The 24,611-nt window shown below is 38.3% G+C and overlaps 2 protein-coding genes across 2 annotated transcripts; one reads left to right on the forward strand and one right to left on the reverse strand.

The window, feature by feature from the left end:
• The first annotated feature begins 219 nt into the window (after positions 1–219).
• On the forward strand, positions 220–1,095 carry LOC112192703. Its single transcript, XM_024332551.2, has one exon. The coding sequence runs from the start codon at positions 312–314 to the stop codon at positions 855–857; it is 546 nt and encodes a 181-aa protein (XP_024188319.1). The 5' UTR covers positions 220–311; the 3' UTR covers positions 858–1,095.
• A 10,823-nt stretch (positions 1,096–11,918) lies between these two features.
• Positions 11,919–14,044, reverse strand: LOC112192704 (pentatricopeptide repeat-containing protein At5g66520). The gene has a single exon (XM_024332552.2). The coding sequence runs from the start codon at positions 13,748–13,750 to the stop codon at positions 12,179–12,181; it is 1,572 nt and encodes a 523-aa protein (XP_024188320.1). The 5' UTR covers positions 13,751–14,044; the 3' UTR covers positions 11,919–12,178.
• Between the last annotated feature and the right edge of the window lie 10,567 nt (positions 14,045–24,611).

Genomic DNA, 24,611 nt, shown 5'->3' on the forward strand with positions numbered 1-24,611 from the left:
TGCCCCACACAAGTTTTTCTCTTCTTTAGATATTAAAAAAAGGTTGCCTGTAAATATTAAAAACTGAGATATGTTAATTCACTTGCACATGTAAATAATTTTCCCAGATATAAGGCTTGTATTAAAACAAAAGTGATTTTATTTATTTATTGTAATTAATGCAAGTTTTGATGGCAATTGGCAACCACTAAATCCGGGCGCCTCAATACTTCAACAAATACACACGCGCAGAGAAGAAACGCAAAATCCCTAAATTGAAAAGAACGAAAGAAAGCGAGAGAGAGGCTCTGTGTTTGTTCCCAATCCAATCCATGGCGTCAACGAGTCAACGACCCCTCCTGCTAGCTCTGCTGATCCTCTCGATCTTGGCAATCTCCGCTACCGCCAGGCCCTGCAAGTCCCTCTTCATCTCCTCCTACTCCGTCTCCCTCAGGCGCTTCCCCTCCTCTTCCTCCTCCTCGGGATTCGTCACCGTCGTCACCGAGATCAGACAACTCAAGCCCATCCGCTTCGACGACGCCGTTTTGGACAACCCCAACCAAAACCAGCCCGACGCCTCCGCCGATGAGGCCCGCCAGCCGCAGCAGAGGATGATGCCTCTCCTCCCCCTCTCCACCGACCTCACCTCCCTCCGCGACCGCACCAAGGACATCCTCAGCGTCGTCGTCGCCCTCCTCTTCGGCGTCGGCTGCGGCGCCCTCACCGCCGCCACCATGTACTTGGCCTGGTCCCTCTTCTCCACCCGCCACGACGACGACGCCGATGACGTCAGCCCTAAGAAGGTGGGGTATGTCAAGATTCCGGAGGCGGTTGTTGACTCAGCACCGGTGAAAGAAGCCAAAGCCGCCGCGGTATGATGTCTCTCACTGGCTAATTCCATCTCTTGGGTTATTTTCTTGTATGAAAATCTGTGTAACTGTGTTGTGGGCTCATGATAAATAAGCATATGTCGAACGCTGTGGTCTGTGTATTGGCTCAAAATACTGTGTCTCCTTCTTTCTCTACATATATTATCTATTTCCTGAAACATGATGATACATTTGAAGTGATATACTGTAATTATTATTTTTTAATATCTCCGATTTCGTATGCTGATGGATGGGTTCAACTTTTATACTGCTGCTGCTGGTATTTTTAACTGTTGGAAGGAATTCAACTTCCTTTCAGCAAACTGAAGTTGATACTACTTTTCCATATATAAATCCCCTTTGTCAGCAAAGGTGAAAGATTGTTTGGATGGGTGCATGAATGACTGGTTTTTTTGTGATACTTGTGGGTGCATCAGCTAGGTGCTAATACAGAAGTTTTAAGAATGTAGAGGTTATTATGTTTCCATATCTCTGTTAGCTATCAGGAAACAGAGTTTCTGTTCTAACTCAGTTTTAGGGATCGAGTCCTCTTATCATCTTGCAATATTAGTTTTGGCATTAGTACCATGTGGGCATGTTTCTTGTCCTGAACCACTGGGGCTATCTTTGAATAAATTAGCTGGTGTTTCTTGTGTAGTTTTCCTTTTTATCGTTTGTTGTTTTTTCTCTTGTAGGTTTTTCTTTTTATCTCGAGTGAATAGCTTATCCACTGTGTCATATCATCTCCATTGTTTCTTTATTAAATTCTAGTTTCCTCTATAAAAGTTATGTGAGGATGATACATATTGGATGTCTGACTAATGCATATAAGCTGAACTTGGAAATTATTCTCTTCTTGGTTGTTATAAATTGGCAATTTTCATTGAGATTCCAATTTTTGAAGTGGAAAAGCAAAGAAAGCACGTGCTGGAATTTTATAGAACTAGTTATGTCTGAAGAAGTAGGCCTATAGCCTGTTTATCTCAAACTATTCATGTCTGGAGTTTGCCATTGCTTAGGGCTTGTAGAACGGCCTTGGGACTTTAAAGATGTTTAGATGTCATAAGTAGCAGCAAGTCTGTAACAAATTATGGTCTTAAAATGGTTTGGATCTTGATAATAGATTGGCGGCAGAACCACTGTGGTCTCCTAGGTTTCAAGGTTAAAAAGAGTTGGGTTATAGGTTTCTTTTGACAAGGAGTTGGGTTATAGGTCGGATGTCATATACATATTAGGCATAAGGTTGCACATAAGTATTGGAATTGGGTTTGAAGGATGTGACAGATACGTTATTAGTTGAAGGTGAGATTGCAATTTGCTTCTGTGCTGATTAGTGTTGATGGGATTAATAGGACACTCGATATAGTGTTTTATGATATTATAACAATTATTTACTGATGGGGTGAAGGTAACACATAGAAGTCCAGATATATAAAGGATTGACAGTAGGAATCCTGATCTGTTCGAACCTTTTGTGGCTGAAGCCTGTGTCTGGCAAAGAAAAGATAAAGATAAACAGGGAAAGCAAAAAAAGAAGAAAAAAGACTAGAATAGAGATTAAAAACTCTCTATTCCAGTTGGAGATGAAATGTAATAGGATGGTCAATTTGTGGAGGCATATAGAGTTATTTTCTGCTGATTAGTGTTGCTGGGGATATAAGAGACTGGTTTGAATGTTTTATGGTATTATAGTGTATCTATAATGTTTTGACATAGGATTACATCTATGTTTAAGCTGATTTGTGGTTGAAGCATGTGTAAGGAAGGAAAAAAATAAAGCAGACTAGAAAAAGTAAGAATTCTCACAGAAATCTTAGTTCATTTGATATAGGAATCACTTTTTCTTGGATGTGATTGTTCTTCTAGAAAATATAACCTCTTGGTTTTTGCTCTACTTTTACTTTTGAGATGTAACGTGGTTACTGGTTGGTGATTATTCAGACTTTCTTTTTCTTGGATGTGATCATAGTTCATTTGATATGAGAATCACTTTTTCTTGGATGTGATTGTTCTTCTAGCAAATATAAACTCTTTGTTTTGCTTTACTTTTACCTTTGAGATGTAATGGGGTTACTGGTTGGTGATTATTCAGACTTTCTTAGCTGAATGGTAAATGAAAGTTGTAGCTGTATGGGAGTCTTTATAGCCAACTTTCCAAGCGTTCTTATGTGTGAAATACATGATAAGAGGAAAAGAAAAGTCACGCTTCAACAAACTCTTTCAATGTTTCTACACACGGTAGTGTAAACTGTGGATTCTAAGGCATGCATGTATACCAATTGCATTCCTACATTCAAACAAAGTTGCAACACCAACTTTAACTATTAGCCAGCTTACCTTGTATTAATTTGAGCAACACTTGAGCCTTACATGAACGTAAATGCAGTTTCACCATTAGAGGTTTCAATTATGAGTGGTCGGATGAGAGATAATCAAAATATTTGGTAAGACGTGTTTAATTGTGCCCCCGTGCCCGAGAAGTGCCGCAATCGTATGACAACATGTCGTGCTAGCCTCGTCCGATCCGTTTCTTCAAATATAATTAGGATTGCTCAGGCCTCTTGCGTCCCAGGTGCTGTATATCAGTGCACCAGGCTCACAAATTGCAGACTTAACTTCCTCAATAGAGATGGGAAGAAGGAGGTCAGAAATCATGACATCTTACAGGATCAATACAGTTTGCTTTGAAGTCCTAATTTCTTCAGCCATGAGCGGACAATAAGATCTAGAAATAAGCACAAAAACATTAGCTAGCTAGCCACCTGATAATCACCCTCAAGCCAATCCCCATCACAATTTTTAAACAGTTACCTTGTTCCTCTAAGTCGAATAGGTGCTTATATGTAAAAGGAAGGATTCACTCATGTACTGATGTTGATCAATTATGAATAACACACCTGTGCTTTTCTTTTATTTTTATTTTTGTGTGTAAATTGGCGAAGCTTACGAATTATGCCTTTGAGGTTCCTAATGATGGTTGCTCTAAGCAGTCTACTGGGTTTCGTAATGATACTAGAAACCAACTGAGAGATGATTAGATTAGCATGGCAGACACTAAAAGTGGTCTTTTTTCTACAGCATAGCACGGCTAGCAATGAAGTAATGATCAGAGACGGTAAGTTATCAGTAGCATGAGTTTGTGACAGGCAAATTGCAGACGTGTGCCATTTATCAGTCCTTCCCAGTAGATCCCTGCTGGTCTCCTAGCGACTTTAAAACCGACATTGTTGTTGTTCTTTAGCAAGAAACGACTGGAAGCTAAGGGATTGCCCGGTTAGGTCTGTAAAACAAGTCTAGAGAAAATTGAAGGGCACGTTGGATAGAGGCTTATATAAACTAATATAACCTACTTTTGAGTTAAATGACCAATAATTGAACTTTATATCCTACAGGACACTTAAGAAATATAATCATACAAAACAACTTGTAGAGTAACTGGTAAAGGGATCCCTGCATGCATTCGCATTGCTAATGCTTAAATCGACTTGCGTAAGAAAGTCATGAATGCTGCAAAGAGAACAATAGAATTTGACTGAAACTGCAAGATATGCAAAGCATGAACAATCACCTTTCACCTTTCTGTTGGTCCGATCAATCTGGAGTCTCTTTTATGCTATTCTGCATTTTTTAAAGTGAAGCTGGAGGGTCTAGAATCTCTTAGTATGACGTAGTTTAGCATTTTTCCTGATAAATTTAAGCATTAGGTTAACAGATGTATTCCTCTCAGGAAGTATAATAGTTAGTTATGTTTAATGCTGCTGTAGGAAATTGCCAATTTCATCTCAATGCCAGATATTAGTGATGGCATTAACTAGTTGCCTAGTATTCTCTGGAAACTCAGGAACATCTGTTCTTTAATTGTGATTTTGCAAGACAGGTTTGGCAGCTAACTTTTCCAAATATTGACTTCGATACTTGGAATGCTTCTTTCATTGATTGGATTCAGTTTCTCTTATCTTTTACACATACTGATTCTGTTAATGCTTTTACTGTAGCAATTTGCACTACTTATTCGCTTTGGAAAGCTCGTAATGACCTTGCCTTTAGAGATAAAATATCTATTCCAATTCAAATAGTCCATGCTACAGCTCATTATCTGTTTCTTTATGATTGTTCTAATCCTAATCCTCCAAGAAGAATTTTATCTCAGAGCTTAATTAAATGGCAGCCACCACATACTGGTTTCTTGAAATTAAATTTGGATGGTTCAGTATTACAGAATCATAGTAGTGCAGGAGGATTTGTTTTTAGGAATGCACAAGGTGACCTATTTTAGCAGCTGCTAACCACCTAGGCTCAACTGATGTCCTTACCCTTGAGGCTATGGCTCTTAGAGCAGGTTTGCATGCTGCTTGGTTGAATTCTTTTTTCCAATGTTGAAGTTGAAGGTGACTCTAAGCTTTTGATTGACAGTATAACTGGTTAAATTCAATTCCCTGGAGAATCAAACCAGTGGTTCAAGATATTCTCAAGTTGGCCACTTTTCTTAATTCAGTTTCTTTCAAGCATGTGAAGAGGGAAGCGAATTTCTTAGCTGATGCTATTGCCTGTATTGGTCATCACGGTCCTACTCAGAGTTGGAATAAATCTTTACCCCTAGTTGCTAGTCATGCATTACTGTTTAATGAGTTAGGTTTTGGATGTATTAGAGGGTTTGCTCTGCAATTTTCTTTTCTTTGTTAAAAAAAAAAAAAAAACTAGTTGCTTAGTATTGAAGTCAAAAAGTAAGAGAAAAGTGCTTAGTGACCTTGTTCACAGAGAAGTTACCCAGTAGAAATATCAAATGTGAATACAAGAATGCAATTGCATGCATATTATTTGTAGAACTACATTTGCTAAAGTGCAATTTCACTCTATGCTTAAAGCCGCTTGAGCCAAGAAGTATATATAAACTGAACAGTACTACGTATATAATGTTGTAGCTCAGTTATATAATAGAGAGAATATATCACTGCCTTTTATTTCAGCATTCTTTCGTTTCTTGGATACATGGTGAAGATTATAGTACATAAGACAACTCCCTTAGGAAGAGAAACCTTTGCATCCACCGTGAGGAATTTGAGTCCTATATATTTTTGCACTAGTGAGCTGTTTTATATCCAATATTAATTTGTCTGCATCAACCCTAATTATGTGCAGTACTGACATGGCATTTCAGTGGTGGATAAGAAGCTTCAAAATCTTGAATTAATTACGCATTTTCAATCATTCTCCTACAAGTACTTCTAAGTTTAACTCATGCAACTTAAGCTTGATGTGTACTATATTTTATTATGTGTAAACATCTCATTAAGACTTGAGCAGTTACATCACATGTTCAAACTTACAATGCACAAAGGTAGAGCTCTCGGAAGAGTATAATGTAAATGAGTTCGAAAAGAAGAAGACAAAGGAAGAGCGAAGCAAACCATGGTAGACACGCCATTCCCAATGATACAAAGATTCAAAATGATGGTAATGAAACCATGCCTTTAATTAGTAGTGCCATGTCAGGGATAAGATCAAACATCATGATATTCAAAACTACTATATGCAATAAACATGGTTTACAATTTGAAACAGTTGAGAAAGAGCTATTTAGAGAGCAGGAGTCTGAAGTTTGATTGTCAAAGGATGTTAAGCTAGTAGCCATTTATTCTCTTCTTAGGATTTTTGTCCTCTGTCAGAAACTTGTATGTTTCGGTGGAAATACCATGCTGAATGCAGATTTGTGATTCAATTAGTGAACATGTTTCTGTGGTCACTTCTTTTCTGAAACACTGAACTAAAAAAAAACAAGATTTTTCAGAGAAAGCATAGTTCTCAGACCTAAATATTCGAATGTATGTAAGAAGGGGACCCCAAGAAGAAAATGAGACAAAAACCCACTCATTAAATCTGGCAAGTTACAACAGAAAATCTGGCAATTGAGCAACCAAATTGTAGTAGGTGAGGTTTTGCATGTTATTGTTCCGAACTTGCTGAGGAGGGAATGTCCACCCTTTACTAGCAAGCATTCCAAATTATTGACATCCAATATCAAAACTTCTAAAGCATCAAACCCATTTAAAAAATCAGATCATCAGGAATTGAAGAGAATGCTTAATTGTAATCCAAGAAAGCACATTTGATTGAAAACCTTTTGAAAGATAGTAAAAGCCCGCTAAGCATTTAGATGACAATTTCTAACAATTTCCAGTTCCTCAATCAAGGCTGTTAGTTATAACTGTAGAGGAAAAAAGATATTAGATGGTGAAAGAGATGATGAATTTCTGGGTATCCTTCTCATTGAGAGGCAAGGTTTATATACACAAAGAATAACTACATTACAACTATTTTAGATCCCTAGTCTAAGCAATTAAAATCAATTAAATAATGAAGAGGAAGCTAAGATCAAGTAGTACGATCTACAAAGAATCTGGACATAGTTGATTTAGAGAGGACTAATTAGGTGGTTTAACATATGGAAACACAGCCATCAACTTAACTTGATATATGAGATGGAAATCTATGCAGCTTCTCATTGGATACAAGGCATATAATTAATCAGGTTCCTTCGTTTTCATTTTCCTTAATAAGCTTAATTTGTGAGTTATGATGAAGCAAATAGAAGTTTGATCTGTACTGTATACAAGATCAAGATGAAGAATATTGATCCTCTTTCTGTTTCTCTTTCTACAGCATGCTCTTAAGCATCTACATCACATGTTTAAATTTCCAGTGGAGAAGTAGCGGGAAGAATCTAAAACAGTATATTGATGCAAGTTTCAGCAACAACAGAAAAACAAATGTTTTTTTGATGGCATCGGAGTATCTCTGATACAACTCGACTCGATACATATAGTTATCATATGTACTTTACATTCTTGCCAATTGCAAGTGAAACAACAGTACTTTTTGCACGAGCACATAACTTCAGCAACAAATCTAAAAACCTCGCTATTGATTTCTATTAAGCTACATCCAAGTACCTTAATCACCCTTTTCTCCTTCATTCCCTTTCTTAAGAGTGTAACATCGTCCCACTGGTTTTCAGAGGCATAGATGTTTGATAAAAGAGCATGCAATGGAAATCTCTCTTACAACATTCTTCGCCTCTTCTAGCTTCTCAGCTCTCCCAGTTAAATCGACTGGCTGTGTTCCTATAAATATCCTCATAGTTTCAAGGATTCACAACTCATCCACCAAGCTGACTCAACTACAAGATCTCAAAACAGATTCAAGGTGTAACTTAACTTCAGTAGGTAGAATTCCTGATTTTGGCAAACATGGAAATGGCAGTTCCACTTTCACCATTATTTCAAGGCCAAACAAAGACATTACTATTTGGTATCTCATCAAATACAGCAAGAGCAGTTTCAAGACCTTTCTGAACAAGCCAAGTGGCACATACCCCATAATCATAGTGCTCCACGAAACAGCATTTTTAGCTCACCTGCAATCTCACTTTCAGCAGACTTCACAAAACCATGAATTAATGCAGCCCATGTAAGTCACAAATCACACATACAAATGGATTAATAAAGTCACAGACCGCACTGGTAGTCTCAAGTCAAACTTACGAGCAGGCTTGATAAAGTCACAAATCACATGCAAATGGATCCAACATTCTCTGAGAATGAAATAGAAGGTGTAGTTGTTGGGCATGAAACCACTTTAAATCATATTAGTACGTGTAAAAAGAAATAGCTCTCATGTACTCCATTTGCTCAGTAAAAGCTCAAATGAATAAACTTTTTTTCCTTTTTATGTTTTAAGATGTCATATTTGCAACACCAGAATCTGACTAGCCAATAGTCAGTCAGATTGGTCCTTGAGATTTCTGGGCTTAGGACTATGTCGGTCCTCGAGTTTCATGTTCTTGTATGCAATTGCAACCTGGTGACGTGTAATAAGTTAAATAAATAAATAAAACAATGTCAAGGGTCTTGAATCTAAGTTCCGGGAAAAGTTGATAAAAGTCACATTAAAAAAAAAAAAAAAAATCCACATTCTGATGTCTCGTGACTTTGTTTAACTATCAGACCAGATGAAAAACAAAGAAGAGACTCTGGTTTATTATGTCTATTCTTACAGGATTCAAGAATGATGGTTGCATTGTTACCAAAGAATATCTGAGATTGCGTCTGTGCTTGACAAGAGAAGCACTTCCTCAAAAAGTGTCAAGTTCTAACGAAAATTTCTAATTGCATATTTCTTGAAAATATCAATCAACCAATTTGTTAGAGCATGGTTCAGTTTTGTACCGTTTTAAACAGAAAATGCGTGTCACAAGCATGGGATACATTAAATATACCTGAATGTTTCTTGAGGCTTTAAACCATTGATATTTATGATGAGCATATCCCAAGCAACAGCTCTCTGAAAACCCAGACATTGAAATCACAAGTATTAATATATAGGATGAATATTTATTCGGTGAAATAGAAACAACAGTGAGATAAGACAAGGTTTCATTTCAGAATGATGATAAAATCTGAGGAGTTCGGACAAAGGAGAGGAAAGAAAAAGCTGCATGACAACTAGAAGCCTTTGACAGATGATCATCATGGCCAATATCTTTCCAAACTCGAATGGTCCTATTCCCAATGTGGCTGATTGATATATCAAATCTAATGCAGGTGAAGCATAAGCATAGGTTAAGAAATCTACTTTCAGATTTGAATTATCCCTTATCAGGTACCTGTTCCTATACTCTATAACTAGATTATATATCACTTTTCTTTAATTCAATATCTTCCAGGTGGCCTGTCTATCAATCTCTTTCTATTATAAATTTAATCCAACTCATAAGAGAACTTCTAGAAATGAATTACAGGTACCAAAGTATAGTACATTAAAAATTAGAGTTCATTTTCAAGATGTTTTTTTAATGTTCAAGCATAGCTGTCTGAAAATTTCAGCAGTGAACATTTTAACTATGGAAATTCACCATAACATGATCAATACTTGAATGCATCCAAAACATTATTCCGGAATAAATCTACACGTGTAAAAAACCAAACTGCCAAACTATCATATCGTTTGATATTAGATAAGTCATGGGAAACACAAATTAGTAGGTACTCCTGCAGTGTAACAAGTATCCAACAACATTCTTCAATCTTTATAAATTCAACAAAATTTATAGCCAACAATTTCTGACATAAATAGATGCAATTGAAAACTTTAGGTAGTTTAACAAGTCAGAATCTTAGACTCAAAATGTAATTATAATTTCCACAAGTCGTGCAAGAAAAATTACAGATTCAACAATTCCCGACATAATAAGATGCAACTGAGCTTACTTTGGGTAGTTCGACATTTTAGAATCTTAGACTCAAAACAAAATAATAACTGCAACAAATCATGCAACATAGGTAAGCATGAAATGAACACTAATATATGCAAACTTTCCATGTTTTAGTGCTTTATATGTTTCTTTTTCTTCAACAAAAGTTTAAAGCAACCCATTTAATTTCAAACATGGAAGCATATGGAGCGAAATACAAATTAAGACCAATTCTTAATCTGAAATTTTGATCTTTGTCTCAAGTCCAAAGGAAACTTCCAAACTTCAATTCAAGATTTCCTACTTTACTTCCTTCAAGACCATCCCCTACCCAACCATAATTATGACCACTAATATTTCCTACACCTTTCCTGTTTTCCTTTTCAATCAGACAGTAGCTATGAAAAGAACATTCAAAATATGCAAATGATGCTTCATTGGTTAAATCAGAACTGCACTTGCGCATGCTAAGAATGATCATTTAATAAATAAAATTTCTTTTTTAACTTGATTAATTTACTTATCATTTACCAATCAAAAAGATGGAATACTACATTTCATTATAATGAATTTCATGCTTGATATTTTGCTAAAATGTCAGTCAATTCTGAGAGAAATTGAACAGTATTTTCGTCTAAAATCAAAGGGATATAGACTCATAGCAACAATCACTATAAACTTTGCACAAGTGAAAAGGGCCTCCACATTACCAATATCAAATAACTCATATCTGTATTTCAAAAACTCACGCATGAAAAAGATACAAATAAACCAGCCTGACTGAAGTTACCAGCAACAGAGCAGCAGAAGTGTGAGAGGAATGGAAACAATTGTGACGCTTTGTTGTTGTTTTTTTTTTATTTTAACCCCACCCCACCCTGATGGGGCTCGAACAAATGATCTCCCAAATGGGAAACCATTGCCTGACCACCCCACCAAACACATGCACCACAAATGAACTTGAAACAAAATATTGTTCGAACTTGAGCCAGAATTAATTATTACTCTGGAGCAGTTTGAGATTTCCCATATTCACACAGTGTAACATGACTTCATTGCCAAACGTAACTGGATATTGACATGGGAACCCTCTTCCTTGTTCATACCCCAGACTATGTCTCTGGCTTTCTCAGTCTACTGAGGTTCTTAAGGATGCTGGAAAAAACCTACCAGGGATTATATTATGCATGGAATACACTGGAAGTGGTAGGAGTTTCTAATCCAGAAAATGGGTAGCAATGAAGAAAGAATCGAAGACAAGTTACCTACCCTGTAGCACTTGTTTGTGACAGCCAAAAAGTGAGTCCTAATAAAGAAGTTGCCATTTATCATCCCTTCCAGCAGCTCCCTGTTGGCCTCCTAATGAGGCAATTACTGCCCTAACATGTAAGACCAACATTACTTTCCGGGAAGAGATTGTTCTTTATCAACAGGAACATTGCTTTTACCCAAATTTTTAGGATCAGTCAAACGGCTGGAACTTAAAGGATTGCCAGGTGAAAAAGTGAATATGTAATAGAATTCAACACACTTTAGAGGGAATGCTCCAATCCTGAGCGACCGGCACATTGGATCCAGAGGGTTTGAAAGTCAATGAACACAATCTACCCCTAACAGTAGTAAAAACAGTATACAGAATGCAAAAGGAGGACTCCTTTTGTTGCTGCAAATGAGGTTGCTATGCTCCAGGTTATAAGGAATAGACTGTGACAGCCAAACAAATTTTCTTCTCCAGAGAGGAGAGAGACCTGGCCTTCCAACTGCAAGCAGCCCAATTTTTAAGGGATTGTTTCTGTAATGTTCATACGGTTTCAAAATGCAATAAATCGATTCATATGGAAAACAAGATCAGTGTATCAAGTTACTATTGGATCTGTTAATATGGAATGTACAATATCAATATGTATAAAACTATAAACTTACCATTGGCAAAGGTAGAGCTCTGGGAAGAACAGAAAGTAAAAGTGTTTACCTATAGGAAAGAAGACTTGGGAAGAAAGATACAGACAGTTCAACAAGAAATAAATGTTTTCTTGATAGCACTTGTGTATCAACCGACTCTCAGCTACAACTTAACAGTTTAGTCTTCATCACCATCAAACCGAAAAGACTTTAAATGCTTGGCAGTTGCAAATGACAACAACATGATTTCCTGCATGAGCACATGCGACCTGTCTCCAGCGGTAAACTCATAAACCTCGCCATTGACTTCAATTAAGCTACATCCGGGAACCTTTCTCACCCTTTTCTCCTCCATTCCCTTCCTCAAGAGTGTGACATCGTCCCACTGGTTTTCAGAGGCATAAATGTTTGAAAGAAGAACATGCACACCACTGTGGTCTAATCTTTGCCCGGTGAAGCGCTCTACCATTTCTTTTCCCAAATCAAGGTCTCCATGAACTCTACAAGCATTGAGCAATGCACCCAAGACGTACGAGTCTGGTTCCATTGGCATCTCTGTCACAATCTTATTTGCCTCCTCTAGCATCCCAGCTCTCCCCAGTAAATCCACCAAACAACCATAATGCTGGACCCCTGGCTGTATCCTGAAACTATTGTTCATACTTCTGAAGATTTGCAATCCCTCATCCACCATCCCCACTCGACTGCAAGCACTCAAGACACATACAAATGTAACTTCATTAGGCGCAATTCCCTCATTCTTCATTCTCGCAAACAACGAAATGGCGCTTGCACTCTCACCATTATTAGCAAGGCCTGATATCAAAGAAGTAAAAGCAAACACATCCCTCTTCGGCATCTCATCAAACACAGCGCGAGCAGTTTCAACACAACCACACTTTGTGTACATGTCAACAAGAGCAGTGCCCAACACTGTATCTAATCTCATCCCCTTCCTGTTGACATAGGCATGTATCCACCTTCCCTGATCCAATGCACCCACAAAAGCGCAAGCAGTGAGCGCACCCACAATCCCGGCATGGTTAGGAGAAACACCAGCAGTCTGCATATCAGCAAAAAGCTCCAAGGCCTCTCTAAACAACCCCAAATGCACATACCCGTTAATCATAGCACTCCAAGAAACCGCATTTTTCTCAGGCATTTCATCGAACAGCTGGCGTGCGATCACAATCTGGCCGGACCTAACATACCCATTAACCAATGCAGTCCAGGTGACTACATCTTTATGCACACTCATATCAAACAGTTTACGAGCTGGGTTTATAAAGTCACATGTCACATACAAATGGATCAAGCCATTCTGCACAAAATCATAAGACTCCCAACCCAACCTAATTGCATGGGCATGGAGCACCACACCAAAAGAAACACTGGAGAGCTCAGCACAAGCTCGCAGAACAAAAGAGAATGTGTAGTTATCAGGCAAGAAACCGCTTCGAAGCATATCAGCGTAGACAGATAAGGCGCTTATGGATTCATTTCTGTCGGTAAAGCCTCTGATCATGACATTCCAAATGTAAGTGGTTCGACTAGGCATGAAACGGAAGAGTTGATAAGCGTGGCGTAGATCATCAGAGACGGTGCAGAAGGCAATGATCTTGGCTGCTGCGTAAGGATCGAAAAGGGTGCCCGAAACTGCGAGGTGGGATTGAACTTGCTTGATGTGCGCCATGGTGAGGCACTGGTCCAGAATTGATAGAGCTCTCTTACTCGAACGAGTGATGTTCATTTCACTTCTTGACTTTGTATTCCAACTTCTCACTCACCTTCAGCCTCAAATAGCATCAGACTCTGTTTCGCACGTCGCATGCTCCGGCAAAGTACTTCTCGATCGCAGGAAAGCGACTCTAATAGGGGCTCCGAGACTGATGGACCAAGTTTACATGTTATTTAAGGACGACGGTGTCTTTTTTACCATTGAGATCAGTTCAGTTTTGATATGGAAAGGTGGTCTTGTAGTAGGGGTTAATCCACCATTGCATGGGCTGGTGTTTCATTCAATGCTTAGTACATTCGTTTTTGAAATTAATTTTTTTCTTCATTAACATATCATAACATGCGGTGTTTTAATAGGTGCATGTGTGTGTTTTTTTTTTTTTTTTTTTTTTTTTGTAATTCTGTGCGGCTAGTATTGTGTGTGTCAAGCTGAGATTGTTTACGTGGCTTAGTATGATGCTGTCTCAGGAATATTTGTATTGATGAAAATGAAAGTATTGATGGTACTATTTAAGATAATCTTGCCTGTAGAAAAAATCAGTAACTAACTGGTTGTGTAGTGTAGAGGAGATATAATCTTACCCAAACTTTTGCTTATCGATGAGATATAATCTTACCTTGAAATGTTTTTGACCCTCAAACATGTGAACACGACTAAAGCTAGAGGAGGCAGTTGGCTGATGCGTTCTGCTTCAAAGCTGTGTGCAGTGTCTCCCCAAAGAGTAACCCTTATAGTTAGAGCACATTCTCGATCAAATTGATCAAGAGTAAATCGGTAGTTGGCATTGACTCTTTTGATTTTTGCTTCCAAGTATTTTTGCGACATGATTTCCAGTAGCCTTTCTCTGGGTTTTGTGGATAAAAGCATCATTTGTTTATAAATTGAAGCAGTTCTCAAACAATGGAAAAGTTGGGTCACTTTAATCATATGAAAGATTTGAATAACATAGCACAAGAAAGATTTGAATAACACAGCAAAAGTAAACAAAAAAAATAAAATGGATTGAGTTAGTGCAATGAGAGTATGTAGCTTAACCCTAGAAATTTGTACAACAATAGAGAATGGATGCGCCCAAAAAAATTGGTTTCAAAAAAAATATATTCCAAAGTCTTGTATTTAAGTTGCATATAGGCCTACAGCCCTGCAGGCTCGCTCAACGGTACTACTTTTCAGGGACAAAAAGGGACAGATGGCCATTAGATTCAAATTAACCAGATCCGAAGGGTGAAAGAAACTTTACCAACCTTCATGGATTCCACCCAATCCGTTACCCATCTTCATTCGCTGCTCCCTCTCTCTTTTTCTCTCCCTCACCCCCTCTCTCTATTCTCTTTCTTGATTACTAGGTTTTTGTTTTTTTTTTTCAAAAAGGAAAATGAAGACACGAAAACAACCAACTCCTAAATTATCCAGGAGAAAAGTCGAGGAAGCTGAAAGAGGATGTGCTCTGGTCTAGCTTTGAGCACGTCTGTGATGACCAAATTTGGCTATGACATCAGCTAGAAAGTTTGTCTTCCACTTGATATGACAAAATGAAACAACCTGAGTGAGCTGAGCAAGGGATTTGATATCTTTTACGATTTGAGTGACGCGCCAAGGGATCTGGATTCTTCCATTAAGACTGTCGAGTAGTAGTTGGGAATCACCTTCAATCACAATTTGATCGAGAAAAAAAAAATAGCAACCTCTTGGAGTTATCCTGCACTTGGAAGAAGAAGTAGAAAAAGGAATAAATATAGTGATAATTTGATTCTTCGTCACCGTAGTAAATAGGCGAGAAAATAGAATTTGTTTCTTCGTCTTAAAAAATAATAATAATAAAAACAAAAATATATGGGCGAACGACTCTAATAAAAAGAAACGGTAACCTCTCTGCTCTATTTGCTTGCAGTGCTATGCCTATAAAAAAAAGTAGATAACTTGGTATATCTACCATACGACCATTAACTAAAATATGTCTGTGGTTAACTAATTGGCGGGCTTGAGGAATGGTCGAAGCCATACATAAGGAATGCTACTAATACCAACTATAGTTCACAATTTAGATAAACCAAAAACATTTGATATCAAAACTAATTTTCACTTACCTATGAACTGCATGTAGCCAATCAAGTTCATATATTTTAAAACAAATAAATATTTTTCATTACTAATTTCAAAATTTAACAATTAAATCCAAAAACAATAAAGTAACTCCATTCACAAAAATAACATCGTGAGAGTTACTAACCTCAATATCTCGCTACATCTTCACACACAAAATGAGATAAAGTACAGAACACATTCCATCAAGCGCCTAAGGAAGTTAAGTCTCAACTTAGTACACAATGAATAATGAAAGTGTTTAAAGTTATAATCGTGCACTTGAACTAAAAATTAAAGGTTACGCCAATCAAGATGAAACTTCACCTGAGAGAACCAAAGGTCTTAGGAACACTTCTGGTGTCAATTTGATATAAAGAAAGGAGGAACCAACGGTTGAATCCTCATCAATCGAAAACCAAAAAAACTGAAGCTACGTTTAACCTAACATGTTCAAACTATTGAATTATGAAAAATTAATAATATCTATATGCTCATGTTGACGAGTAGAGGATAATGAAGCAAATAACAGCATCAAAAGAGACTTTGGACCCACCACCACAAGTGGTTGTGTGTAAGTCCCAAACCCCACCCAATGAACTTTAAAATCAGCAAGATCCGACCGGTCAAGATGAAGAGGGCAACAAGAGGAACAACTTTTATACCTGACACTAAGGACTATTTGGCCTAGATCTCCCTTGGAAGCTCGTGGTGGCCGAAATTTCAAATCCAAAATTCAAGCTCCACAGGTCGAATTGAGCTTCAAGACTAATATGGATGGAAAGAGCAAGAGGAGAGCTACAAAACCTAGTCGAATTTGAGCCCCAAAGTTGTCAGACTAGACCAGAGCAGTACCGGCGACCCGCCACCGTGTTTCAGCCCTTGTTGCGCCATGCACAGTGGGATCTGAGGCTAGTGGTTGTGGGAAAGGTGGGGGGGGGGGGGGGGGGGGGGGGGGGGGAGAGAGAGAGAGAGATGGTGGCGCTGCCATGTGACACCGGAAGGCAGAGATGGGTCTGGGTCTGGGTCAGCAGCAAAACGGGTCGAGTTAGGGTTTTTAGGGGAGAAAATTTATTTTCGAGTTGCGTACTTTCTTTTCCTCATTTAAAAACCAATATGTAGGGTTGTACACTTGTACCAATGCGTGATATTCCTATTTTGTTTGCTTACTCTTATTGCTCTCATTGGTTTGATTTTGGTAGACTATCCTATATTATTTGAGTTGTTGTTTATGTTTCGAGGGTATGTACATAAATTATGTAGTACTTAGTCAGTACTGATGGACAAATTATGTTTTAAGGAAGAGTATTGATGTTGATCTGTGAGGATCTTTTGCTTGTATGCAGTACTAATGTGCAAATTGAATGAGTAGTTATGGTTGATCTTCATTATGGTACAAGTGTTTCTCAATGTTGATCTTTATTCTTAATTGTTAATTTTCTTAAGAATCATACTGATCTTGATGGCTAGGGTAGTGAACCCTTCAAATCAGAAATTTTTATTAATAAAAAAAAAAAAGTGGAGTGAAATCAGGTTCTTTTTATCTTTAATTAAGAAATTGATTTGGAGGGAAAATGGGGTAGGAACAGTGAAATATGGAGGGAATAGGTGTCAAATCTCTATTGTCAAAGGCAGAAAATATTTTGTTGGTCGAACATGAGGGTTATTTTGGTCTTTTTTTTCTCTACGCGCCATCACGGAAACTGGACGGAAGTACGTCTTTGATAGCAAAATAAGAGCTCAAATTGTTATATTTTTTGAGTCCAGATATCGAATTGACTGGGCACAAGAGTTGAAGGATGATGGTGATTTAACTCTTTTACATTTTGAAGGCGAGGAAAAACTGATCTATTGATATAAAATCATACAACATCACTCGGTCAAGCTTGAGAGGTCCTAAGACCCCTCATATTACAACTCGATACTCGAATAAAACGACTACAATCCAAAACAGAAACTTCAAAAAGACTAAAATCCTAAAGGAACTGCAGAAAACGAAAATGCAGAATTTGAAAAAACTCCCTACCCCTACACTGCCCTAAAATGGGAACAAATGTCCTGAACATCTTGACGCCTAAGAGCCTCTTGGCCGTTGTACATCGCAACATTCAACACACCCACAACAACATTCTAGGAACAGGTGCACGACAAAGAGCAGGATAGACTGTCAGCCCCGAAAATAATTAAGGAGCTAAAGTGAAATAGTTCGAGATTTGATTTGTAATCTCGATAAGTGCTAAAGACAATTGAGAAATTCTTCTGAATTTTTAAGGAAGTGAACTCTACAATTTAAGGGTTTATTAATAAAGTACGTGACACGACGAGTTCGTGGGAATTTTCAAAAAAAATTTCAGACACCCGACTTATTTGTTATGATTTTCTAAAATTTCAAGACTACAGAAATTATTTAACGGAATAGAAAATTTGCAATGCGATCTGAACCGTTGATTCTAAATCCCGTCAAATCTGGGCTATCGATTTCAAATATATAAGGGACCCAAAATCAGATCGACCGCCCCAGATTACTCTAGAACTCTCAACGTCGAGACCCGAATAGGCGACCCGGCGACCAGCGAAAGCAACCTGAAGGGAAATCCTCCGTCCGGTCACCTCGCAGCGGTGCACCGAGTTCCATTTGTCTTCTCATCGCTGAAGTCACTACGTTCTTGGATTGTTCATTCTCTGATCAAGGAAAGAGAATCGAAGCCCGAAAGCTTCGGTGCTTCCGGCGCGATTTCTGGCTATTCCAGCGACCGTATATCATGCATGAGGTATGAAAATCGATCACCTCTTCGTGCTCTACATATTGGTATAATTATTTTTCCAATTCGGGTGGAGTTTAATGAACTGACTTTTTGGTGGTTCTCGGTTACCGACGGAGCCATTGTTTCCGACGGTCGTCTGGGAGCTTCTTGTTTCGTCTTGGACGTCCTGGAACCTTGGTTGATACAGAGCCGAGCTTCATTCATCGATTAGGAGGATTCGGGTACGTTGTGCCGCCGCTCTCGGTGACGGACGGTCTCAGCACCTTTTGGTTTGCCCTCCGCCTAGACTTGCATTTTAAATTGGGTACTGATGTTTGATTATGGTTTAGAAGTGGCAACTCGGATGGTATTAGATTGCGTTGAGTTCAGTGGAAGTGTCGAGAACTAGAGTAGTGGGAGTAGTTAAATGTCCTTGTAGTAGGCAACTCGGCATCTATATCCGCTATACATGCTGGCCACTAGTTTCATTGCATTGTGATCGATTAAACTTGGTATTGAATTAGTATGATGAGTAGCTGCTGTACACATTAGTGGAAAAATGTGGGATTGAGATATTGTTGTTGTTTCTGTGTGAGAATACGAGAACTAAGTAAGAAGCATGAGAGAGAGAGAGATGACACCGCATGTATAGTGGTTGTCTCGGAGGGGGGGGGGGGGGGGGGGGGGGGGGGTGTGAGAAGGACAGCGAGAGTGGGGAAGTGCACTTGGAGCGACTGCGGGTGAATGGGATAAGCCACCGAGATGGGTGTTCTGTCTCAACCAGTAAATTAATGATGACAACCCCGGATTTCCAGGTGAGGCTGGGCTAGAATAGGTCCACAAGTGAGGCCAAGGGAATCCACGTGCGAGAAGTATACAGTTGGTGTCTCTGAGACTTGCAGGGCTACGGGTCTACATGCAAGGGGACCTTGACTCCTAAGCGGGTAGTGTTGTATTGCATGGCAGCTGGATGAAGAGAGCGGTGTGGGACAGTGGCGGAGTCAGAACTTTAAGTTTACTGGGGCACAAATAGATACATCAAAACATACAAAATCTCTAAATAAAATTTCTATCTATTAACTTGATTATTATCATCGACGTGATTTCATATTTTAAAATCGTTTCAAAACAATATTCTTATCTATATTAGTAAAATATTTTCTCAGTAAATAAAATCCTGCAATCATTTAACAGAATGCAATAATATTTGATTTTCTTTTATATGAATATATTAAGTAAAGAAAAATATGTATAATTATTTAATAAAAAAACTTTTATAATTAACTAAGCATAAAACAACACAGGTGGTCGAGTTGGTAAGAGCCTCCAGGTGTGGAACCCCCACACCCGGGTGCGAATCCCGCCGACGCTTATTGGAGTTAAATCCCAATATATTCTTGGTGGCCAGGGGGGAGGAAGCGTTCTGACAAGATCCCCCGAGCACGGATTAGTCTCTGGGCCTAGGAAGCCTTTGAGGACACCGTGTGATTGACAAATCAAAAAAAAAAAAAAAAAGCATAAAACAACACGAACTAGAAACAAGCAACAACATAAATTCAAAAAGGAAAAAGTTACTTCAAGGAGGTGAAGTGATCTATTATTCATAATTTCAACAACACAACACACAACATACCAGAGAAAATTAGAAAAAAACCCAAAAAATGAAACTCCTTTTAAGGGAAACTCAATCATATGTTTTCTTTTAATCTACACTCATTCACATAATTAAACCTACCGTATAAGTTTTAAGTCTATAATTAAGTTTTTTTCTCCTTTTTTTAGTTTGACTATTTTACCCTTCTCGTCGAAGAAGGAAAAAGTTCCTTAAATGTAGGTGTTTTTTTTTAAATTTAAATATGGTATCAGTTATAAATACAAATTAGAATTTAATACCATCAATTTATTTTTTCTGATTTAAAAACGATTACTTGCCTTAATTATTGCATATCTCTTCCTTTTTTATTTGACCTATATATTTGCAATTTTTTAGTAGATATGTTTGTGTAGATAATCCTATTATTAAATATGTCAACGTGATCAATTGCCTTAATTATTGTATGTAACTGATGCCATATTTTAGGAGATATGCATTTCCTTATTTAAAAAGATTAATTGTCTTAATTATTGTATATCTCTTCCTTTCAGATTTGTTCTTTATATTTGCTATTTTTAAGTAGATGTGGTTGTGTAGATATTGCTATTAGATTTCGTAGATTTCTCAATCTGATTAAACATCCTTTTGTGGAGGTATTCCTATCATGTAGTGATTAAACATCCTCTCATCAAGGTATGTCATTCTGCTTTTTTTTTCCCCTTTTTTTGAATGAAATTTGATTCCCCATTCCAATAGGCGTAGGTATAGAATCAATATTCCATGTTCATTAATTTTCCATAATAGGGTCCATGTTATTGTAGATGATGGAGGGTGCAATCAGATCAAGCTTCACTTCAGTAATTTCAGCCCTTAACTTGTCGGTCATAACACGTCCAAACTTGAGAAGGTCGCACCTAAATTCCAGGTGGGTGTACTCTTTAGCCTTCAAAATTAACTTGTAGTATCTATTGAGAAACAAGAAGATGAAACAAAAACCTGCAATCAAGAACTTGTATAGTCTATCATACCTACTCAATATCAAAAACCTGGAACCATCACAAAACAAATACCTCTTCGTCAGGAGCACACACACCTTTTGAATAGATAGCAATCACAATACTCATCAACTGTACCAATCGGATATGCTGTCGAACACAGGCAACCCACCAACCTCTGATTGTGCAATCCATTTATATCACAAGGTTGTAGAGATATTGACACCAGCTTTGAATGTGCAGATTACACTTTTCTATGTGAAGTTACGTAACCTCCAACCCAGATGAGAATTATCAATTGCTGAAATCAAGGGTTGAGTAATTCTGGGCGACGTCTATGGGCAGCCGTTTCATGATCGACTTCCATCAGCAACATTACTGGATTTTATTATCAATCCTATTTAATAGGTGAATGGGAATTTGAAAGTGGCAGATTCAGTAATTCTTAACAACATTGGGTTTTATTATTTAGTCTATTTAATAGGTTTTTTTATTTTGCATAAATCTAATTAATTGGTTTGGGTGTATATTAAAACACTCTTATGGATGGGTTTATTCTAAAAGAGGTGTGTCAATTTGGGTGTAGAATCAAATTCCCCAAAAAAAAAATGCTGCTAAGGAGAATTGAACCCTAGAGCTCCTTACTAGCAAAAACAAATCCCAACCACTGCACCCAGCTAGCAATTAGTGATCAAAGGTAACTAAATTTTATTTGTATGTTCAAAAGTCAATGGGTCACAAAACACACTGTGCCCCTATGTGGCTCCGCCTCTGGTACCGGAGACTTGGCTCGATGATAGTTACCAGGAAGAATGTGGTCCTTGGGGGGGTTTGAGTTCATGGGTGTCCAAAGAGGATGACCCGTACCTTGGTGGGTTGATTGGTGGTACCCGTACATGATTCTTCTTGAAGGGTTGGGGTGTTCTTCGCATACCCGCTAACTCCTCAAAGGCCCGGAGAAGAGTGAGGCTTGGGAGTAGAGTTGAGGGTGCGGTGCGGGGTGTGCGCATACCCGCTGACTCATGAGTCTAGGAGAAGAGTGGAGCTTGGGAGTAGAGTTGAGGGTGCGAGGTGTGTGCATACCCGCTGACTCATGAGTCCAGGAGAAGAGTGGAGATTGGGAGTAGAGTTGAGGGTGCGGGGTGTGTGCATACCCGCTGACTCATGAGTCCAGGAGAAGAGTGGAGATTGGGAGTAGTGTTGAGGGTGCGGGGTGTGCGCGTACCAGCTGACTCATGTGCCCGCTGGCTCGGACCCAAGGTCGGAGGTTCATACCCTCCTCCTAAAGGCCCTCCTTCTAGCGCCAATATTTCTGTGTGAGAATACAGGAACTAAGTAAGAAGCATGATAGAGATATATATATATATATATATATATATATATATATATATGAGACCGCATGTATAGTGGTTCACCTTACCTGGTAGGCAAGGCTACGTTCACTTAGATATTTCACTATGAGTGAGGCTTAGGTAGCCTTTGTAGTAATACAAGAATACAAGTGTGAGGATCATGGATCCCATCATTTTCTAAGAAGGGGAGGACTTCCTTTTATAGCTAAAGGAAGTCCCATTTTATTCTACATTTTCGATGTGGGACACAAAGCACATGTTGCTGAAATTTCAGAGCGATCCCCTAAACCTCCAGAGGGGCTGTATGTACTGAAGAGTGTCTGACATCCTTTGAGGTGTGGCATTGCTTCTAGGTAATACGACATAATTAAGTGGACACTCTCGCTACACATTACCAGTGTAAACGATATAAATCGTAGAAAGGTTATAGTTGGCATACCGATCGGTCATCAGGTTTGTTTTATTCTTCTGGGCCCTACTACATTTCTATAAGTGAACAAGTGTTTGTGGTTTCGAACATGTTCATTTATATGCATTGTTTTCTCACTCACTTTGCCAGCACTTATGTTTAAATTGTTTTTACACCTAGCTGGGGTAGAGTCTTATTAAGCAGCGAGGGCGAAAGCTCAACCCTACAACAGTTTGTGGATGCAGGTATTGTGTACGAAGATGGGACTGTTGTGCGATGCTAAATGTGGCTTAATTACCTTGTACTTCAATTGTGTCATTGACGGAGTTAGATCCGAGTGACAAGTTTTCTTATTTTCTCTATTCTCACAAAACTTGTTTATCAAGTTTACGATTGTTTGTAAAATACTTCTTTTGTACATTTCTTGGACTTTGTCCTTAAAACGGACGAACATTCAATAATTGTTTTGAAATGACTTGTATTTGTCTTTAAAGGATTTCCGATGATTTTATAGTTTTCACCTCATTTAAACAAATGCTTCTGCGCTCAAGTTTTCCTAATGGATTTACTCAAGTACTTTTAGTTTCTTTCTTTTTGCCTTGCTGGTTCTTAGGATTTGAGTTAAGAAATTCTTAATTAGCTTAGGTTCTAAGGATACACTGCACTGTAATGTACTCGATTTGATGAGGTGCAAATGGGGCTTTACACTAGCGACCTATCACAGTCCGTGTTGGGAGCTCCGGCGTACCTCCGGCCGGCTGGGATGTGATCTTTGGTGGCTACTGAGCCATGTATTTCCGGTGTTTGCGCTCTATGCGCATGTGGTATAGACATGCACGATAATGGGATTGATCTTAATACTAACAGCTTTAATATCTTCAACTATACTATCATGACTAACGTTATACTATAAAAATACAATTTTTCAAAATTGCAGTGCAGCAACAGAAAGACCAAAAGTGCAGTTGCAAGAAAATTGAAAGGCTGAGGACCAAAAGAACAAAAGGTTTGCTGCAGTTAAAAAGAGAAGACCATACATATGGCGAGATGGGGCATAGCTAGTTACTTGGTGAGTTTATATCACTGTAGTTAACAACAGGAGTGTTTATTGCATATCACTAAGCAATACACAGTTTTCATGCCAAAACTACGGATCCAACACACACAACAAAAGGCGTAAAAAAGTTGAGGTAATAAATTCAAAGATGGAAAAGGCATGTCCAATAGAGCAAAAAACGAAGAGAAAAAGCAACCTTTCCAGAGAATTTAATCCAGCAATCTTTCTTCTTCTTGTCCTACTACCTGCCAGCTCAAACTTTTACTCTTTCCTGTTTAATACCACCATCACAAATGAGCAATGGAAATTAAAAAGAACTGCAGTACATTGTGATGTAAAATTACCAAGAAATATCCTAATCTAAATATAATCTCAGCCAGGGCCGATCCTGAGATTTTTTTTTTTTTTTTAATAAGGACGTCAGATTGTATTCAGATAAAAGAACTATTGTGTACATAGCGTGGCTCAGAAGCCACTGATCTCCATGGGAAAGCCCATATTGCAGCACTAAGTGACCGGCAGCTCTGCATGCCAAATCAGCTACATTCTGTTAGGACAGGACAAACCCAAAAATTATAACAAAATTTACTAAAATTATAACAAGGCTTACTAATTGTGTATCCATCAAATCACTATGAGA

This window comes from Rosa chinensis, chromosome 3, assembly GCF_002994745.2.
Source record: "Rosa chinensis cultivar Old Blush chromosome 3, RchiOBHm-V2, whole genome shotgun sequence".
Classification (NCBI taxonomy): Eukaryota; Viridiplantae; Streptophyta; class Magnoliopsida; order Rosales; family Rosaceae; genus Rosa; species Rosa chinensis.